The sequence below is a fragment of the Trachypithecus francoisi genome, unplaced genomic scaffold (genome assembly GCF_009764315.1).
Source record: "Trachypithecus francoisi isolate TF-2019V2 unplaced genomic scaffold, Tfra_2.0 Lachesis_group16, whole genome shotgun sequence".
Classification (NCBI taxonomy): Eukaryota; Metazoa; Chordata; class Mammalia; order Primates; family Cercopithecidae; genus Trachypithecus; species Trachypithecus francoisi.
In genome coordinates, this window is record NW_022681461.1 from 98106437 (window position 1) to 98122514 (window position 16078).

The 16078-nt window shown below is 62.2% G+C and overlaps 1 protein-coding gene across 3 annotated transcripts in view; it reads right to left on the reverse strand.

The window, feature by feature from the left end:
• The window catches only part of RXRA (retinoid X receptor alpha), a 119778-nt gene that overhangs the window by 63785 nt on the left and 39915 nt on the right, over nt 1-16078 (reverse strand). Inside the window, exon 1 of one of the 3 annotated variants that reach the window (XM_033238623.1) lies at nt 10025-10111. The exons of 1 other annotated variant lie outside the window; for it this stretch is intronic. Coding sequence is in view for 1 of the 2 variants with exons in the window: in XM_033238621.1 (XP_033094512.1) it covers nt 8914-8923 (10 nt within the window). In the remaining variant the exon portion in view is untranslated. Of the gene's footprint in view, nt 1-8913; nt 9041-10024; nt 10112-16078 lie in introns of those variants that run through there. One more of the 3 variants, XM_033238621.1, reaches the window with a different exon arrangement.

Genomic DNA, 16078 nt, shown 5'->3' on the forward strand with positions numbered 1-16078 from the left:
GTCTGACCAGGTCCTGCACCTCCTGCCCCCCTGGGGCCACATTTCCCTGGTATAGTGAGGGGCACCCCCTGAACCCTCAGCTGCTGGGAAGGGTTCCCGGGGGCTCTGCTGTCTCTACTGCAGATGGACAGTGGGGGATCCGGCCATGGGTAGGAGGTGCCGATAGCTCAAAGCCCCCGACCTCAGGACAGGCAGCCCTGGATTCTGGAGGAGGCCTTTCCTCTGGCCTCAGACCTGGGCCAGACCTGGGTGCCAAGGAACTGCAAAGGTGTTCCATGAGGCTCGGTGGCCAGCTTCACTCCCCACCTGGCCTAGGAGCTGGGACAACCCACAGCCAGGTGTCGTGGGGCAGCAACAGGAGGGCCGAGGCCTGGCCACAAAGGCAGCCACAGACAGCAGGGACCCCACGGCACTGGCTCAGCAACCCTTCCCAGGTACCGTCCCCAGACACCCCAACCATCACACTGAGGGGCCCATCCTGTCTACCTCCCGGCCTGCAGCCTCCTCCCAGGGGGCCGCCCACCTGCGAGGCGGTATTTGCTCCTTGCAACCACTGGCTCATGGGAGGCTCCTCACTTCTCACGGCCTCCCCAGCCCCCATCCGACCCCACGCAAAGCCCGCAGCCCTGATCTGGCTCCTGGCTCCTGACCCAGGTTCTCCAGGAGAACCCAGGCGGGACCCTACCCCACCCCTGCCCCCAGGCCAAGCCATGGGCAGGCCAGCCTCAGCACACCAGCTCACAGTGCCCTGGCCACCCCCGCTCCCCTCCTGGGATCGGTGTGACTCACAGGGCTCGCACGCCACCTCCGGCCTACACCACGGACGGCCACCCCCAACACACGCACCTGCCCAGACTTGCCGCTGGTGGACGGTGGTAGTGCCAAGGCCACACTGGGCCCTCAGGTGGCATGACCGACCACAGCAACAGAGGGGCTGCAGGGGAGAGGGCAGGAAGGTTGTGCTCAGGCAGGGAGCACAGAAAAGGCAGCCCCTGCTGGGCTGGAGTCCCTAATCCTGAAGCTCTGACAGCCCCAAGGCCTTCCCGCCCTCCAGGGGAAGCAGGCTGGAAGGCCTGAGTCTCCAACGGAGAGACCAGCATGCCTCCAGGCTCTGCTGTACTGGAGAGGGGGCTGGAGCCGCCAAGGCCAGATCCCAGGGCCACTGCCCCTCTCACACAAGGCCCCAGGGTTGGAGCTGGGGAAGGTTGAGCTCCATCCTTAGGGGCAGCTGGGTCCAGGTCCCTACAGACCACAGGCACAGAGGGGCTGAGTTGGACCCACGCATCCGCCCAGGCTGGGCCGAAGGTCTTCTCATCTGTACGCTGCGGCTGTCCTGCTACCTCCCAGGACCACAGCGGGTGGGGTGTCAGAGAGGGTCTGGAGCAGGAGGGTGAGACCCTGTGGCTGTCAGGGAGCTTAGGAGCGTTGTCTAAGGCCTGGAGCAAGGCCCTGATGAGGGAGACCCACCAAAACCCTGGGCCACAGCCACTGGCAGTGCCTGCCACAGACGGTCAGTGATGGGCAGCGACTCAGTCCTAGGGGCCCTCCTCCACTTCCTGGACACAGACACAGATGCTTTGGATGGCCAGGAAGTGAAGGGAGACCCTGTCTCAGGGTGCCCCAGAAGCAGCTCAGCACAGGACAGACAGCCTCCCCTCCCACTGTCTGTCACGGAGCTCCCGGCCCTCCTTCATCTCCACCCCACGCACAGGGCATCTGTGCCCTTGGCAACAGCTGTTGCTGACGGGGCAGGCCTGAGCCCCGCCCTCGGGGAGCCCACAGGGATCAGGAAAGGCCCAGCTAAGCACGGACAAGCAGGTCCAACCGAGAACAGCGTAATTCCGGGTCCTGCTGTGCAGAGGAGGTGTGGTGGGGATGAGCTATAGGGCTGGAGGAGCCGGGTGGGCCCCACAGGCTGGGCTGCATCCAGGAGCTCAGCTGGTAAGCAGGTGACCCGGCAGGAGCTGCGTTTGCTGACTGACAAATGGGTGCGGCTGAGGTCCACCCCCACCCACAAGGAGGGAAGGCAAGAGACGTGCGTCCCCACCCACAAGGAGGGAAGGCAAGAGACGTGCGTCCCCACCCGCGGACAGCGGCAGGACCTCTCTTCCGGGCGCAGGATGAAGCAGGACAATCTGACTTGAGGAAAGAAAACAAAGTCACAGCCAGGGATGGCCTGGCTCCTGCCCTCCAGGCTCCAGAGGCCGCTCCCGAGGCTGCCTGGACTCCTGCAGGCAGCCCTGCAAGGCTGGGGTGCTTCACAGCCTGGGGTCTGCTCCCTCGGCAAACCCCAACTCCAGGCTGCCTCTGGAAGCAACCGGATAGCACCCGCGGCCCGGGGTCAGCGCTCCCTACCCACCCCTCCTGTGACTCTGAGTGGCCGACCCAGCCTAATGGCCACAGTCCTGAGGCTGGCAGGGGCAAGGAGGGCCACCACTTCGTTACGTGCCCCAGGCACTGCTCCTTGGGACAGGTGACAGGGGCCAGAGCCTGTTCCCTCAGCACCCAGGAGCCTGCCTCTAAGCAAATAAACCAACAAGCATCCACATTCGCCTCCAGGCCACGGGACCCTTTGGGACCAGGCTGGCTCTGCTCACCATCTGCGTTCTGGATGCAGATGGCCACAGCCCTCTTGGGTGGCAAGGGTTACACCGCACAGTGGTAAGGACTCCACGCACAGGCGCTGGCCGGTACACACACCTTCAGGTGACGGCAGCAACACTGGCACTGGCCTGGCTCCCCAACGCCAACCTGACCGACGGAGAACTCGCCTATCTGCCTAGGATGACGGCATCCAGCCAGGAACTCATCTCCCAGGAAGCAGCCAGGGTGGCCTGGCACCCCCGGAGCTCTGTGCCTTGCCTGTACCCTCTGCCCCAGCCCTGCCCAGAACCCTGGGTGGCTACCAGCTTCCTGCCAAGCTGGCTCCTCGTTCCCAGCCACAGTCACCGTGAAACCTGCTCACCGCCCAGGGCACCACCATCCACCCCCACGGCCACTACTCCAGGAGGACAGAACGAGGGCCAGGCCGGCCCCAGCTCCCTTCCACACACACCTGGATTCTCAGGTTGGTCAATGCTGAGCTGCCCATCACCTGCCCCAGCTCCCTTCCACACACACCTGGATTCTCAGGGACAGGCCTGGGATCGGCCAATGCTGAGCTGCCCATCACCTGCCCCAGCTCCCTTCCGCACACACCTGGATTCTCAGGGACAGGCCTGGGATCGGCCAATGCTGAGCTGCCCATCACCTGCCCCAGCTCCCTTCCGCACACACCTGGATTCTCAGGTTGGCCAATGCTGAGCTGCCCATCACCTGCCCCAGTTCCCTTCTGCACACACCTGGATTCTCAGGTTGGCCAATGCTGAGCTGCCCATCACCTGCCCCAGCTCCCTTCCGCACACACCTGGATTCTCAGGTTGGCCGACGCTGAGCTGCCCATCACCTGCCCCAGCTCCCTTCCACACACACCTGGATTCTCAGGTAGGTCAATGCTGAGCTGCCCATCACCTGCCCCAGCTCCCTTCCGCACACACCTGGATTCTCAGGGACAGGCCTGGGATCGGCCAATGCTGAGCTGCCCATCACCTGCCCCAGCTCCCTTCCACACACACCTGGATTCTCAGGTTGGCCAATGCTGAGCTGCCCATCACCTGCCCCAGCTCCCTTCCGCACACACCTGGATTCTCAGGTTGGCCGACGCTGAGCTGCCCATCACCTGCCCCAGCTCCCTTCCACACACACCTGGATTCTCAGGTAGGTCAATGCTGAGCTGCCCATCACCTGCCCCAGCTCCCTTCCGCACACACCTGGATTCTCAGGGACAGCCTGGGATCGGCCATGCTGAGCTGCCCATCACCTGCCCCAGCTCCCTTCTGCACACACCTGGATTCTCAGGTTGGACAATGCTGAGCTGCCCATCACCTGCCCCAGCTCCCTTCTGCACACACCTGGATTCTCAGGGACAGGCCTAGGATCGGCCAATGCTGAGCTGCCCATCACCTGCCCCAGCTCCCTTCTGCACACACCTGGATTCTCAGGTTGGCCGACGCTGAGCTGCCCATCACCTGCCCCAGCTCCCTTCCGCACACACCTGGATTCTCAGGTTGGCCGACGCTGAGCTGCACACCACCTGCCCCAGCTGGGCCCTTCCGCCACACACCTGGACTCTCACAGCCCCTCCAAGGGGGGCAGAGCAGGAGGGTTCCCGCTCAGTACCCCATCAGCTCATGCAATGTCCCCCATACTGGCTCTGATGGAGGTTGCGGGGGGGGGGGGGGGGCGGCAAGATGGCTTCCTGGGGACAGAAGCCGGTGTGCAGAACAGGAGAATGTGACAGATCAAAATGCACACACAGAAGGTGAAAATCGGGCCAAAGCTGGAGGCTGGAATAAAAATGTTAAATCTCTGCAAGAGCAGAGTGCTCCTCCCTGACCCCCACATCCAAATTGACCTCTGTTTTCACAAAGGCCAAGAAGAGACCGAAGTGGTCCCGGAGAGGGAAGCTGGGACAGCGGTCACCTCCGAGGGGTTGTGGGAGCCGGGGGTGTGGGAGTGCCGGCTACAGGGCACACACACATGGAGACTTCACCCAGCTGCGCAGGAAGGACACGCATGCCTTCCCGAGCGATGATGCCAGCACACGCAGGGTTGAGTTCTAAGGAGGGCCCAGCCCCTCAACTGTGCTGGACACTGGGGGGCCCCTTCCATGCTCCGGGCCTCGCATGCTCCTGGCCACCTGCCCTTGGTCAGGCAGTGATGGGGACAACGCCATGTGGGACAGCACGTGGCCCAGGGAGGGCAGCCAGCTCGCCATCAAGGATCCAACACCCCTGGGGCTGGCCAAGACCAGCAACCCCAACACTGCCAGAGGCCCCCAGAAATGAACTCAGAGCACGGAGAGGGTGAGAATGGGTGACCTCAGTACGCAGCACGGATGCAGCGAGCTTGGGGCTCCATCCCCAAAGGTTGAGCAAGACTGGCTAGGTCCCCACTCCCAGTGCCAGCCCCTCACGGGACGGCCCCTAGGCCACCAGCCACAGGGCTGCCAGGAAAACCCGGCTGATGGGTCAGGGACAGTGATGGGGGCGGGCATGGAGTCAGGGCACACAGGCGCACACTCAGCCGGTGAACACATGGCCCAGAGGTCAGCCCGCCCACTGCCCGCCACAAGTAAGGAGATGCTTCCTGCACTCCCTCCGAGACTCGACGCCCAAGGTGCCCTCACCATGCCCCTTCCCTCCCTCCTGAGCCCCTGCAGCCCACAGGCCCAGCCAGATCCCTAGGGCTGCGTCCCTGACGGGTCTTAGCTGCAAGGAGCCAGGAGGTCCCTCCCTACCACGCTTTCATTTCCATGCCCAGTGCCCAGTTGCCCCCATGAACACAGCCAGGGAGGGTGCTGCCCACGTGCGGAGCACCCGAGATGCGCCAGCCAGCACGGGTCTCACTGGTTCTCTGAAAGCTCCCTAAGCATCACCTTCTATAGACAGAGAACACGGCAAGGCTCCAACACACAAAGGTCGCCCTGGCCGAGGCCACGCAGCTGGCCTGGCTGTCCCATCATGAGCCCAAGGCTGCCTGAGCAGAGTGTGGGGGGCGGCGGGGGAGGAGAGAGAACAGAGGGTGGGGCAGGGCAGCAGTGGGAGCTATGGTTGGGGCACTGTAGGGACCTCTGCCCCCTGGGGGGAGGGAGACAGCATAGATGGGAGTGGTGTGGACGGGGCACGCAGGCACACGCACAGGTCAGAGCACGGGGCACACACACATGCACACAAACGCACCCCTCCAGGCACCAAAGCTCCTAGACTCCCACAACCCTGGGCACTGCAAGGTGCGACGGCTGGCACGGGTAGGCTCTGTGGCTGAGGGCGCCCCTCTGGGCCTCCACGAGAAGGCCTGGCTGCACCCACAGAGGGGCCGCCTTCTTCCGCCCCAACCAGTGGGGCCGGCGGGAGGGGGCCTTCCTTCCTAAGGAAGATACCAACTTTGATAGGAAACACAAATCTGAATCCCATTTTTCTTTTTAAAAAATTAATAACTAGCAAGGCTTGCTATGATCTGCCCACATGCGGAGAAGGGAGACCAGCAGGCTGTGAGCATGGCGGGGGTTGGGGGGTGGGGTGAGGAGCAGAGGGAGGGAGGGAGGATGGGCAGCAGCTTGTTTTCTCTGAGTGGCCTCTGCCATTGAGTTGCAGGACGCGAGGTGTTTGTGTTTGTTTTGGGGAGTATTTTATAGACTCTCAGCAACCCCCCAGCCACTAACACAAACTCACACCGAGAATCCTCTCCTGCCAGAAGCCAGGCCTCCTGCTCTGCACCAGGGAGTGGCTGCTTCCAAAGCGCCCCTGCCCCAGCCCTCAGGCTTCTCCTCGAGCCCTGAGAACCCACGCAGGGCCCAGAGCTGCCGGCCCCAGGCCCACCTGCTGGCCACCCCAGGCTGCCCGCTGGCCTTGGCCCGTGTACCCGGCTGTAAAACTAGATGGCCGACCCAGCGTCACTCCCAGATCTCCTGCCAGGCCAATCATCCACACATGGTCTCTGGGCTGACCCTCAGATGAACCAGGGTTTATTCTGGGCCAGGACCTGCCTGGAATCCCCTGCCCACTGCCTGGAGCAACTGTTCGCAGTGTCCACAGCGCACCCAGGAGCCCTTGGGCGCCCTCCATGAAGATCGCCCCTCTCCCAGACCCCAGAAGCCACTGCAATTCTGGAGGCAGGAAGGTTTCCTGGGGTGCCCAGCCAGCCACAACCATCGGCACCAGGCCAGGAAGGCAGCAGGCAGCTCCCACCTCCCCACAGTGACCCGTGCTCTGGCCTGGCCTGCTCTCTGCCCCCAGCCTTGGGTCATTCCAGGAACATGTCAGGCTCTCTCGCCTCTAGCCTTGAACATGCTGTTCCCTGGGCCTGAAACTCCTCCACCTGTTTCCTGGCTCACTCCAGCATGGCTCCGTTTTATGTAACACCTCCTCCAGGAAGCCTTCCCAGAGTCTCCCAGTTGGGGTAGGGGTCTCATCTCCTACCTACCCACTCAAGAACAGTGCAGGGCACAGCCAGCCCCTCACCCTGGGTGCCAAGGCTGAGGGCTACTGAGGATAGCGCCATGGCCACTCCATTGTGAAAGCCTGGGCCCTGGCCAGTGCCTGGCACATAGCAGGTGCCAAGTACAGACCTACAGGATAGCGGGACCAGGTCGGCGCCGGCTGCAGGAGTCTCCGCAGTCCTTAAGAACTAGCCAAGCAGGTGCCAAGTTTCAAGGAGACCCAAGCAGTAACACAAGGCACTAGCCACGCTGTGCTTCCCCAAGCAGGTTAGACAACCTCTCTGAGCCTCTATCTCCTCTTTCGTAGAAATGAAACTGAAGAGGGAAGTCGCCGGGAGGCAAAAGGTCTAAATTTTGCCACCCACTTTCTACACCTCCCCAGGCAGCCGCTGGCCTGGCTGCTCTCTGGGGAGGCAGAGGGAAAGGCACTTTCTCAGGGCTAAACATGTGGAGGTTGTGGGGGTTTGGTCTGGGAGGAAGACTGGAGCGGGGAGGTGCCCTGGGGGCCTCCCTCAAGCCACAGCCTGTGGAAAAAGTGGCCCCGGGCGTGGGCTGAGGGCCGGGATCCAGCGCAGCCCACACCAGGAGGGTAGCCTGCAATTCACCCCCTTACCCCTCAGGACAGCTAGGGACCAGAGCCACCCTCAGGCCGGGTGCAGCCCACACTAGGGAAGTGGCAGTGACCATCAGGCTGGCCTTTCCTCATCCATCCCACAGGTGGTGAGTGCCAACCACCGCCCAGGCTCAAGCTCCACTGGGGCACAGCGGCCGCTGCCTGAGGATCCGGGTTTGAGTCCTGGCTGCATCGCTCACGGCTGGGCAGGGCCTTGGGCATCTGACTCAGCCTCGCTGGGTCTAAATGTCCTTGTCCTCAGAAAGGGGATGGCGCTCTTGCCTTTAACTCCTGGAAGCCGTGAGGACTAACCGACACCACAGATAGCCACCTGGACAGCCACCTTCATGCACTACTCAGAGAGTACCTGCCCATCAGGCGACTGCTTCCCCATCAAACCCAGGGCTAGGAACAGGCAGAGAAAAACCAGGCTGGGAGGCCAGGTGAGGTGGTGCACTCCCGAAGTCCCCACTACCCGAGAGACCAGGGCAGGAGAACCACTTGACCCCAGGAGTTCACGTCTAGCCTGGGCAACAAAGCAAGACCCTGTCTCTAATTTTTACAATTTTAATTAAATTAAATTAGAAAACAAAGGTGGGCCCTGCCCAGGGGCACCCAGTCCAGAGTCAGAAGACAGCCTTTTCCAGGAGCCCAATGGCTATCGGCTGGTAATGCGGCAAGGGGGAAGAGACATCAAGGAGGGCTTCCTGTAGGAGGTGCCACTCACCTCCCTCCAGCTACAACCCAGGAGGCTCCGACACCTTCCCATGCCAACCCCTGGCCTTTCTGTGGATAGCTGAGGGATGGGACAGACCTGCACACATGTCTACCATGAGGAAGGTAGGGCCAGGGAGGGTGACAGACAGACGATGGGGACCCCTGGCACCAGAAGACAGGAAGATCTGGGTCCAAAACAGCCCCACCACCTCCTAGCCAAGGACTGCAGCACACAATGCTGCTTCTCTGGACTGCAGAATTCTCATCTGGAAAATGGGCCAACGGCCTGGGAACATGCAGGGTTGGAGACCACACATAAGAAGGGCTGAGCGCGGGGCCCGGCACACAGCGGGCACACAGCTGCTAAAGACAGTCAGACATGGACCACAGTTCCTGGCAGGCAGCAGGTGCCCATAACTGAGCACATCTCGGTGGCCATGCCCTTCCTGTCACTGCCATTCCTAGCCCAAGGAACAGCACCAAAGGCTGCTCTCTGGGACCGGAGTCCTTCGTCCCGCCCTGGCCCCAGACACTTCCGCCTTACCAGAAAGCATGGCTCCTGATGGCCTCCGGCTCTGTGGCAGCCTGGCTGTGTGGCCCAGCCCAGCTCCTCACCCTCTCTGGGCGCCTGCTTCCTCATCCATAACGGACTGGTCTCCAGGGCCCCTCCCCTGCTGATGAACCCGGGGCAGACGCCACAGCCCAGGGCAGGCTTGGCCACAGGTTCCTGGAATGCCAGGCCCCACCCAGCAGGCAGGAGGGTCTGGCCTACGGCAGCTCTGCAACCGAGAAGGCGGTCTCAGTCCCTCTCCTGCTGCCCCTTCACCAGAGAGCCAGATTCCAGACCTCAAGCAGCTCCGCGTCCAGGCCAGACCAGAGAGCCTGAGCCACCGGCTGGGGTCACACAGCCTACAAGGGCAGAGCCAGGACTGGCCTGCCCCACAGAAGCACACACCCCGCTGGGCCCTCTGCTGCCACCCTCTGAGGTGGTAGAGTCCCGGGCAGAACAGGGCCTCACAGTCCAGCACCCGGACAGAGTTCCCCTGCCTGCTGGGGGCCCCCAGGTGGGTCAGTGGGCCTCTCTGATCCTATCTCATCCTCTAAACTAAGCCTAATAACACCCACCCCGTAAGATGATGGGGAGGCCTCCGTGATGCCCTCTAAGGTGACGGAGAGGCCTCCGTGATGCCCTCTAAGCGGTGTGCCTGGAACCCAGTGATAACAAATCAATTCCGCCAACGGGGCCAACCACTGTCTCCCCTCACGGGACAGTCCCAGGGCCAGGCCTCCTCCAGCCAAAGGAAGAGGGACACTCACCCGAGGCCCCCACTCCACCCCATCTCCCATACTCAGCCCAGGACGGGTCCATGCTCCAGCCCCAAGCAGCAAAGCCAGCGTCCAGGCGGACCTCGGCTGGGGCCCTGGCCACGGCCCCCACCTCCCCAGTGGGCGTGTGCATCCTGCCATACTGGTAGGCGCCCTTGGCCTACCTGGCTCTCTCTCTCCCTCCCCACACCCTTCTGCGTCTACAAGCGGCACTGAGACTGGATGGCCTGGCTTCAAACCTCATCCTCACCCCTCCCCACACCTCAGTTTCCCCTCCATAAAATGGGGAAGTAGCAAAAATCGCGTGGGCCCAGACTCCTGTCACCTGCCTTGACGTCAATCCCTCGAAGTGGCCTCTCCTCCCCTCCCCAGGGAGGGAAGTGGGGCCCGAGCACCCCACAAGGGAGGCCCAGGCTGGGCCTGGCACCCAGTCCTCCACCAGGCTGGCAGGATGTTGGGAAATGCACAGGCCCTTATTTCAACACTGCTGGCCACGTCACAGACGGGTTTCAACACGCAGCAGCGCCCAGGAAGGGGCCACAGCCATCTTGGCCCAGCCACCTGCCACGCTGCCCGGGGAAGACAGGCCCGGCCCTGCACTCACGCACCCATGGCTGCCCTGCGGCCCCGACTCAGGTGATGACCCTCATCCTCAGGACAGGCAGAGACAAGGACGGACCACTTCAAGGGAGCGCACGCCACCCCCGGGCCTGTTCTCCATACCCCAAGGGCCAGGCCATAGGCCCAGTGAACCAGAGGCACCAGCCCAAGAGCCGGCCTCCAGGCCCTGCCCCAAGCCACCAGTGCCACGGCCATGAAATGGGGCGAGAGTTCTCTGCCAGCTTGTGAGGGGCGAGGCCTAGGGGAGATCATGTTATGGAAAGAGAACGTGCCCCAAAAAGTCTGGTCCCCATCGGCATTGGGGGAGAAGTTCAGCCCAGCTGGCCCTCGCCGGGCACACAGCAGCCCCGCCAAGCCCCACACCAAACTGGGCTCGTAGCCAGGGCTGCACAGGCCCTGCCTGAATGTGAAGCAAAAACAGCAGGGGAACCAGAGACAGTGGCGGCTGCCCAGGGGCATCTGACTCTAGACGACTGGTACCCTGAGCCCTCATGGCAAAGGACACAGAGGCCTGGGGGACCAAGGGACTTTTCCAAAGCCACACGTCAGAAGAGACAGGCCGCAAGGACCCCACTCAGCCCCGAGCCCCAGCAGCCCCCACAAGGCCGGTGGGAGGGAAGACTTTTGTAACCGGGTGGGAATGTGACGGGGAAGCGGGATCAGCTTCGGATGCAAACCCCTCTCCAGGGCGCTGAGCGTGTCCCAGAGCGAGGGTGACCCACCTGCCAGCCCAGGGCTCCCCACACTGTCTTTGGCACTCAGCCCTCAAGTAAAGCTGATGTGGCCTCTTCCCCAGGCCCTCCAGCTCCTGCCACTCCCTCAGGTGGGACCCAGTGGAAGAAGAGAGACTGTACTCTCTGCTGACCACCCACCTTCCGCGACAGCCTCTCAGCAGCTACCAACCGGGCCAGCCACCCTTCTCCTGGCAGCGTTCTCTCCTAGAGTGAGGGCACGCATCGTGTTCCTGCCGCCTCCAACCCCAGACCCTCTGCGGTCTGAGCTCAGCTGTGCACAAGGCCCACTGGGTCCCACCACACCGTGAGCTGCAAGGGGTGGATGCTTCTGTCCAGATCTCCCTGGCCCCAGCCTGCAGCCCAGGGCCCAGCCAGCACACGGGGACAGCTTGCGGGTGGTGAGGAAGGACGACCAGGGAGGTCACATCTCAGGCAGCACTCTGAAACTCTGAAAGGCCCTCGCATGGCCAGGCTGCTCCAACAGAGCTACAGAATCCCAAACGAGGGGGTCACCATGAGCCCTTCATCTACCGGGCAAAGGCCTGGCCCTCGTCCTGTAGAGGTGATGCCCCACGGGGAGAGACAAAGTAAACCAGTGCACAAAGAAGAAAGTAATTTGGGGTCCCGAGGTGAGGGGCCCCGTCTGGACACAGGGAGAAGAAAGGCCTTAGAGCCAGCCGGGCAGCTCCCAGCAGTGGGCACGGTGAGGGCAGACAGCCCTCTCAAGCTCAGTGCAGCACTGTCCGAGGTCACACTGCCAATCGGCGGTGGAGCCAGTGCTCAAACTCAGAGTGTGTGCTCCCCCACGGCCCATGTGATGGACACCACCCCACAAGGCCTTCGGGGCTCCTCAAAGGCATAGCCGTGGGACAGACCGTTGTCCTTCCAACTTGGGACACCAGAAGACCAAAGACCAGATCCCAGCTGGGTCCTGGGGAGTTAGGCAGTGGGCCCCCGTTCCCACCTGTCTGGGAGCCCCCAGCACCCCACTATGAATCCAACCCAGCAAAGGGAAACGGGCTGTGCTTTCCTCCGTGCACGGGGCTCTGAGCACACCCTGCTCATCCCACTGGGCGGGAGACAGAGTCCACGGTGAGCTCCCACGTGTGCGTACACAGTACACATGCCGGGCTCACGCACCCGCACACACCGGACTGTGTAAATGGAGTCTGTAAAGTTTCAGGTTACAGAAAGTCTTGAACTAGGAGGGGACCTCCAGACTCAGCCTCTCCTCCCACGCCTCCGCCTCCGAATGTAAGGCTGTGGGAGGGTGCACCAAGGCAGCTCTGGGACAGGATCCCCAAGAGGCCTCAACACGCCGGGGCCTGCCCAAGGCTACCGAGCAGGTCGCACCTCGAACCCAGGCCCATGACTCCCAAGCCCACAGGGAGGAGGCCCTGGGTGGGGCTGGAGGGGACACAAAGATGGGAGTGTGGAGAGCTCACAGGGAACGGGTGACAAGTATCCAAGAGGCCCCTGGAGGCACAACAGCTGCAATCTCCAACACACATAACCCACACACACACGCAACCCCCATACTCACACACGCAACCCCCATACACACACAACCCACACACACATAACTGCCGCACTCACAACCCCCCCACACACATAAACCCCACACTCACACACATATAACCCCCACACACACACAAAATCCCCATACTCACGCACACAACCCACACACACAACCTCCACACTCACACATAATCCACACACACATAACTCCTCTACTCACACACAATCCCTGTACTAACACATAACCCCCACACTCATACACAACCTCACTCACACATAACCCACACACACACAACCCCCACACTCACACAATCCCCACTCACACACAACCCCCATACACACACACAAAACCCCTGCACTCACACACACACACGCAGTCACACATATGCACAGTACACCCACACATCTACTCACACGCACAGTCACACACATCCAAACACATTCAGTCACACACATATCCACACTCACCCAGTCACACCCACACATAGCATGAAGACATACACCCACACACACTCACATATACTCACACATACATCCTCATAGTCACACACACACCTCACACACCAGTCACACACATCCACATGCATGCACACTCACAGTCACCTACAGTCACACATACCTATACACACATTCAGACACACACCCCCTAACAGAACAGCACACCTGACTTTCTACTCAAAGCCAGCCAGCTCTCCGGAGCCTTCTGCTGCCTGAGCCTCTCATCCTGCAGGGCTCATCTCCAGAACACCACAGTGTGGGAAGGCCCCAGTGGCCCCCACGGCAGGGGCTATCCAGCCCCACGGGAGTGGGCGGCAAGGGCTGAGCGAGCAGCTGCCCTTCTTCCCAAGGGGGCCTCAAGCCCGCTGGACAGAACAGTGCCTCGCAGGCCCCTGGCTGCGCCTGTCAAGGTCAGCTGACCATGAGTGGAGCCCTGGGCACACGGGGCACTGGGGGAGCCAGAGCCAGACATTGACCATCCATCCATCAGGGAGCGCCCTGGCCTCCCTCCCCTGCAGAGGACTCTCCAGGGACACAGGTACACGGCAGAGAGTCCCGAGGGGGGCTGAGGAGACCCTAGCCCCAGGCCCGCTGCCACAGGCTCCCAGCCCTGCAAGCTGGCACCTCCAGAGCGGAGAGCATGCGCGAGCTGTGGTGTTTAATAACAAATTACTCCGAGCAGGCAGGGAGCGGCTTATCGGCCGAGCATCTCCGGCAAGGCCGATACCATCAGCTGCTGTCAAGCAGCTCTGGGAACTATTAGCTTAATTAGCAGTTCCTGCAGGGTCAGCACAAAACTGCTGGCTGAGCCGGGGCCCAGGAACCAGTTTCGGCTGCCAGAGACAGGCTGGGCGGGCCCTCAGGTGTCGGAGAGGAACCCCGAGGATCCAGAAGGGGCCACGAGACACCCCGGCACCCCCCAGCCGAGGGAGAGCTGCAGATGCTAAGGAGGCTCTGTGCCCCTTGGGGGCCCTGGTGCCCCACACATCCCCTGCACAGGTAGGCAAGTTGAGGCCCCCACAAAGGGAAGCCCACCCCACCCTCCCCAGCCAGCCAGGGTCACCACACTGCACAGACTGCTTGGCCCAGGGGCCACGAGCCAAAGGTTTCACCTCCTGGCTCCAGGTGCTGGCTCCTCGACCACTGAACCTCAGTTTCCCATCTGTAAAGTGGGATCACCATGGTAAGGGCACACAGCGGCCCCTGGCACATCGTTCCTGCATGTGGGGACATAGGAGAAACCCAAGGCAGGCTCAGTGTCCTTCTCTCCCCACAGACAGTGGAAGGGTGGGCTCCGGGGAGCAAGGCTGGGTCTCCCCGGACAGGGTCACTGCCCTCCCCCCACTGCAGACTCAGTCCCTGCCCAGCGCAGCACCCAGACTGCTCTGAAGATGGAGGGAAATCACAAATGCGGGACCAGGCAGACCCACAGAGGCGGCAGGCCGGGGAGTGGCTGGTGGGGTCAGGCGGGGCACTGTAGCGGCTCCAGCGAGCACGGGGCTTCTTTCTGGCGTCGGTGGAAATGCTTAGAAAATCAAAAGCTGGCTGTAGTAGCAGCTGTGTGAGTGTGTGGATGAAAATCCACTGAACTGCACATCTTAAAAAGGTGACTGTTATGGGAGGTGACCCGTATCTCAACCAATTAACCAATGGGATAATAAGCCTGGTGCTGGGCAAAGGCTGAGAGTGGCACGGAGGGCAGGGGTGGAGACACGCAGGCCCAGGAACCACCAGCCCCTTCTCCCAGCAGGAGCCTGAGGGACATCTCTGACTCAGCCTGCCTGGCGCCCTTCCACCACTTTCTGACTGGGAGGTGTCCCCAACTCCTGTGTCTCTGCTCACACTAACCCTTGTCCCTCTGTGGACCTTAGGGTGGCCTATGCGGAGCAAGGTGGTGGGGGGGGTGCCACACTTCCTTTTCAGTGGAGTCTTTCTGATCAACACTGTTTCCCGGGTTCAGCTTCTGAGGCAGGAAGACCAGGCTGGCGGGAGCTGATTTCTCCGGCCCCACCCAGCTCCTCACGAGGAGGCCGAAACCCACTGGTGGAAGGGCCCTTCCCCAGCCCTGGCTGGGCCCTGTAGTGCTTTCCCCAGGCCAGCCTAGTCCTGCTCCCGGGGACCTGGAGGCCCTTGCCAGGGGTGGCTGCTGCGGAGAGGGACCCTTCCACTCCCGCCTGGAGCCCGCCGTGGCCAGGCCACTCTGCCACTGACACTGCAGTGTAATGAGTTGCAGATGCGCTGGTGTAAGAGACCGGAGCAGCCCCGCCCTGCGGAGGAAGCTGGGAACCGTCTGAGATCACGTGCAATTCTGGAGCCTGTGCCAACGCCTGCTGGACCTGGTAGGGGGGCAGGCATGGGGGGGTGGGCAGAGGGAGAGGCCGTGCCGCTCCTCCTGGGCACACATGGGAGACCACCCAGCAGGCACCCGTACTGAAGACACCCTCCCTGGCCCTACACACAGCCCAGAACATGCCACACAGAGCCACCAGAGGCTCTGCCGCCTCCCACTGGGACCCTGGTGCCTCTGAGCCTCAGCTTCTCATCTGTACCCAGGGATAGCACCTCTCCCAGGTTGTTACTGAGGCACGAGAGAGGCTGAAGATGCCAAGTCCCACCTCTCAAAAAGGGAGGGGTGGAGGCAGCCGCCAGATGTTGTCCCACGATCCCCACGGCTCCTGCAAAGGCAGGCGGCTCCTAGAGGTTGCTCAGCCGGACGCCTGACCAGATGCAGCCATAATTGCGCTGAGCATCTGTGTGCACCTTCCCCACAGCCAATCCCAGCCCAGGACCCTTCCCCAAGACAGGCCTGAGCCAGGCAGCAGGAATGGTGGGGTGGACAAGCCACCAGAGGGTCATGGGAGGGTCCTCCTGGGCTGGCCCTCCCTTCCCCTGGGGCACCTCACCCACCAACTGCCGGCCCCACGGAGACTCTGCCAGGCCCCTCGGGGCTACATCTAGCCCGGAGTTAACAGCCACCAAGAACAGACCTGAAACTGGTCCTCACTGTCCCCA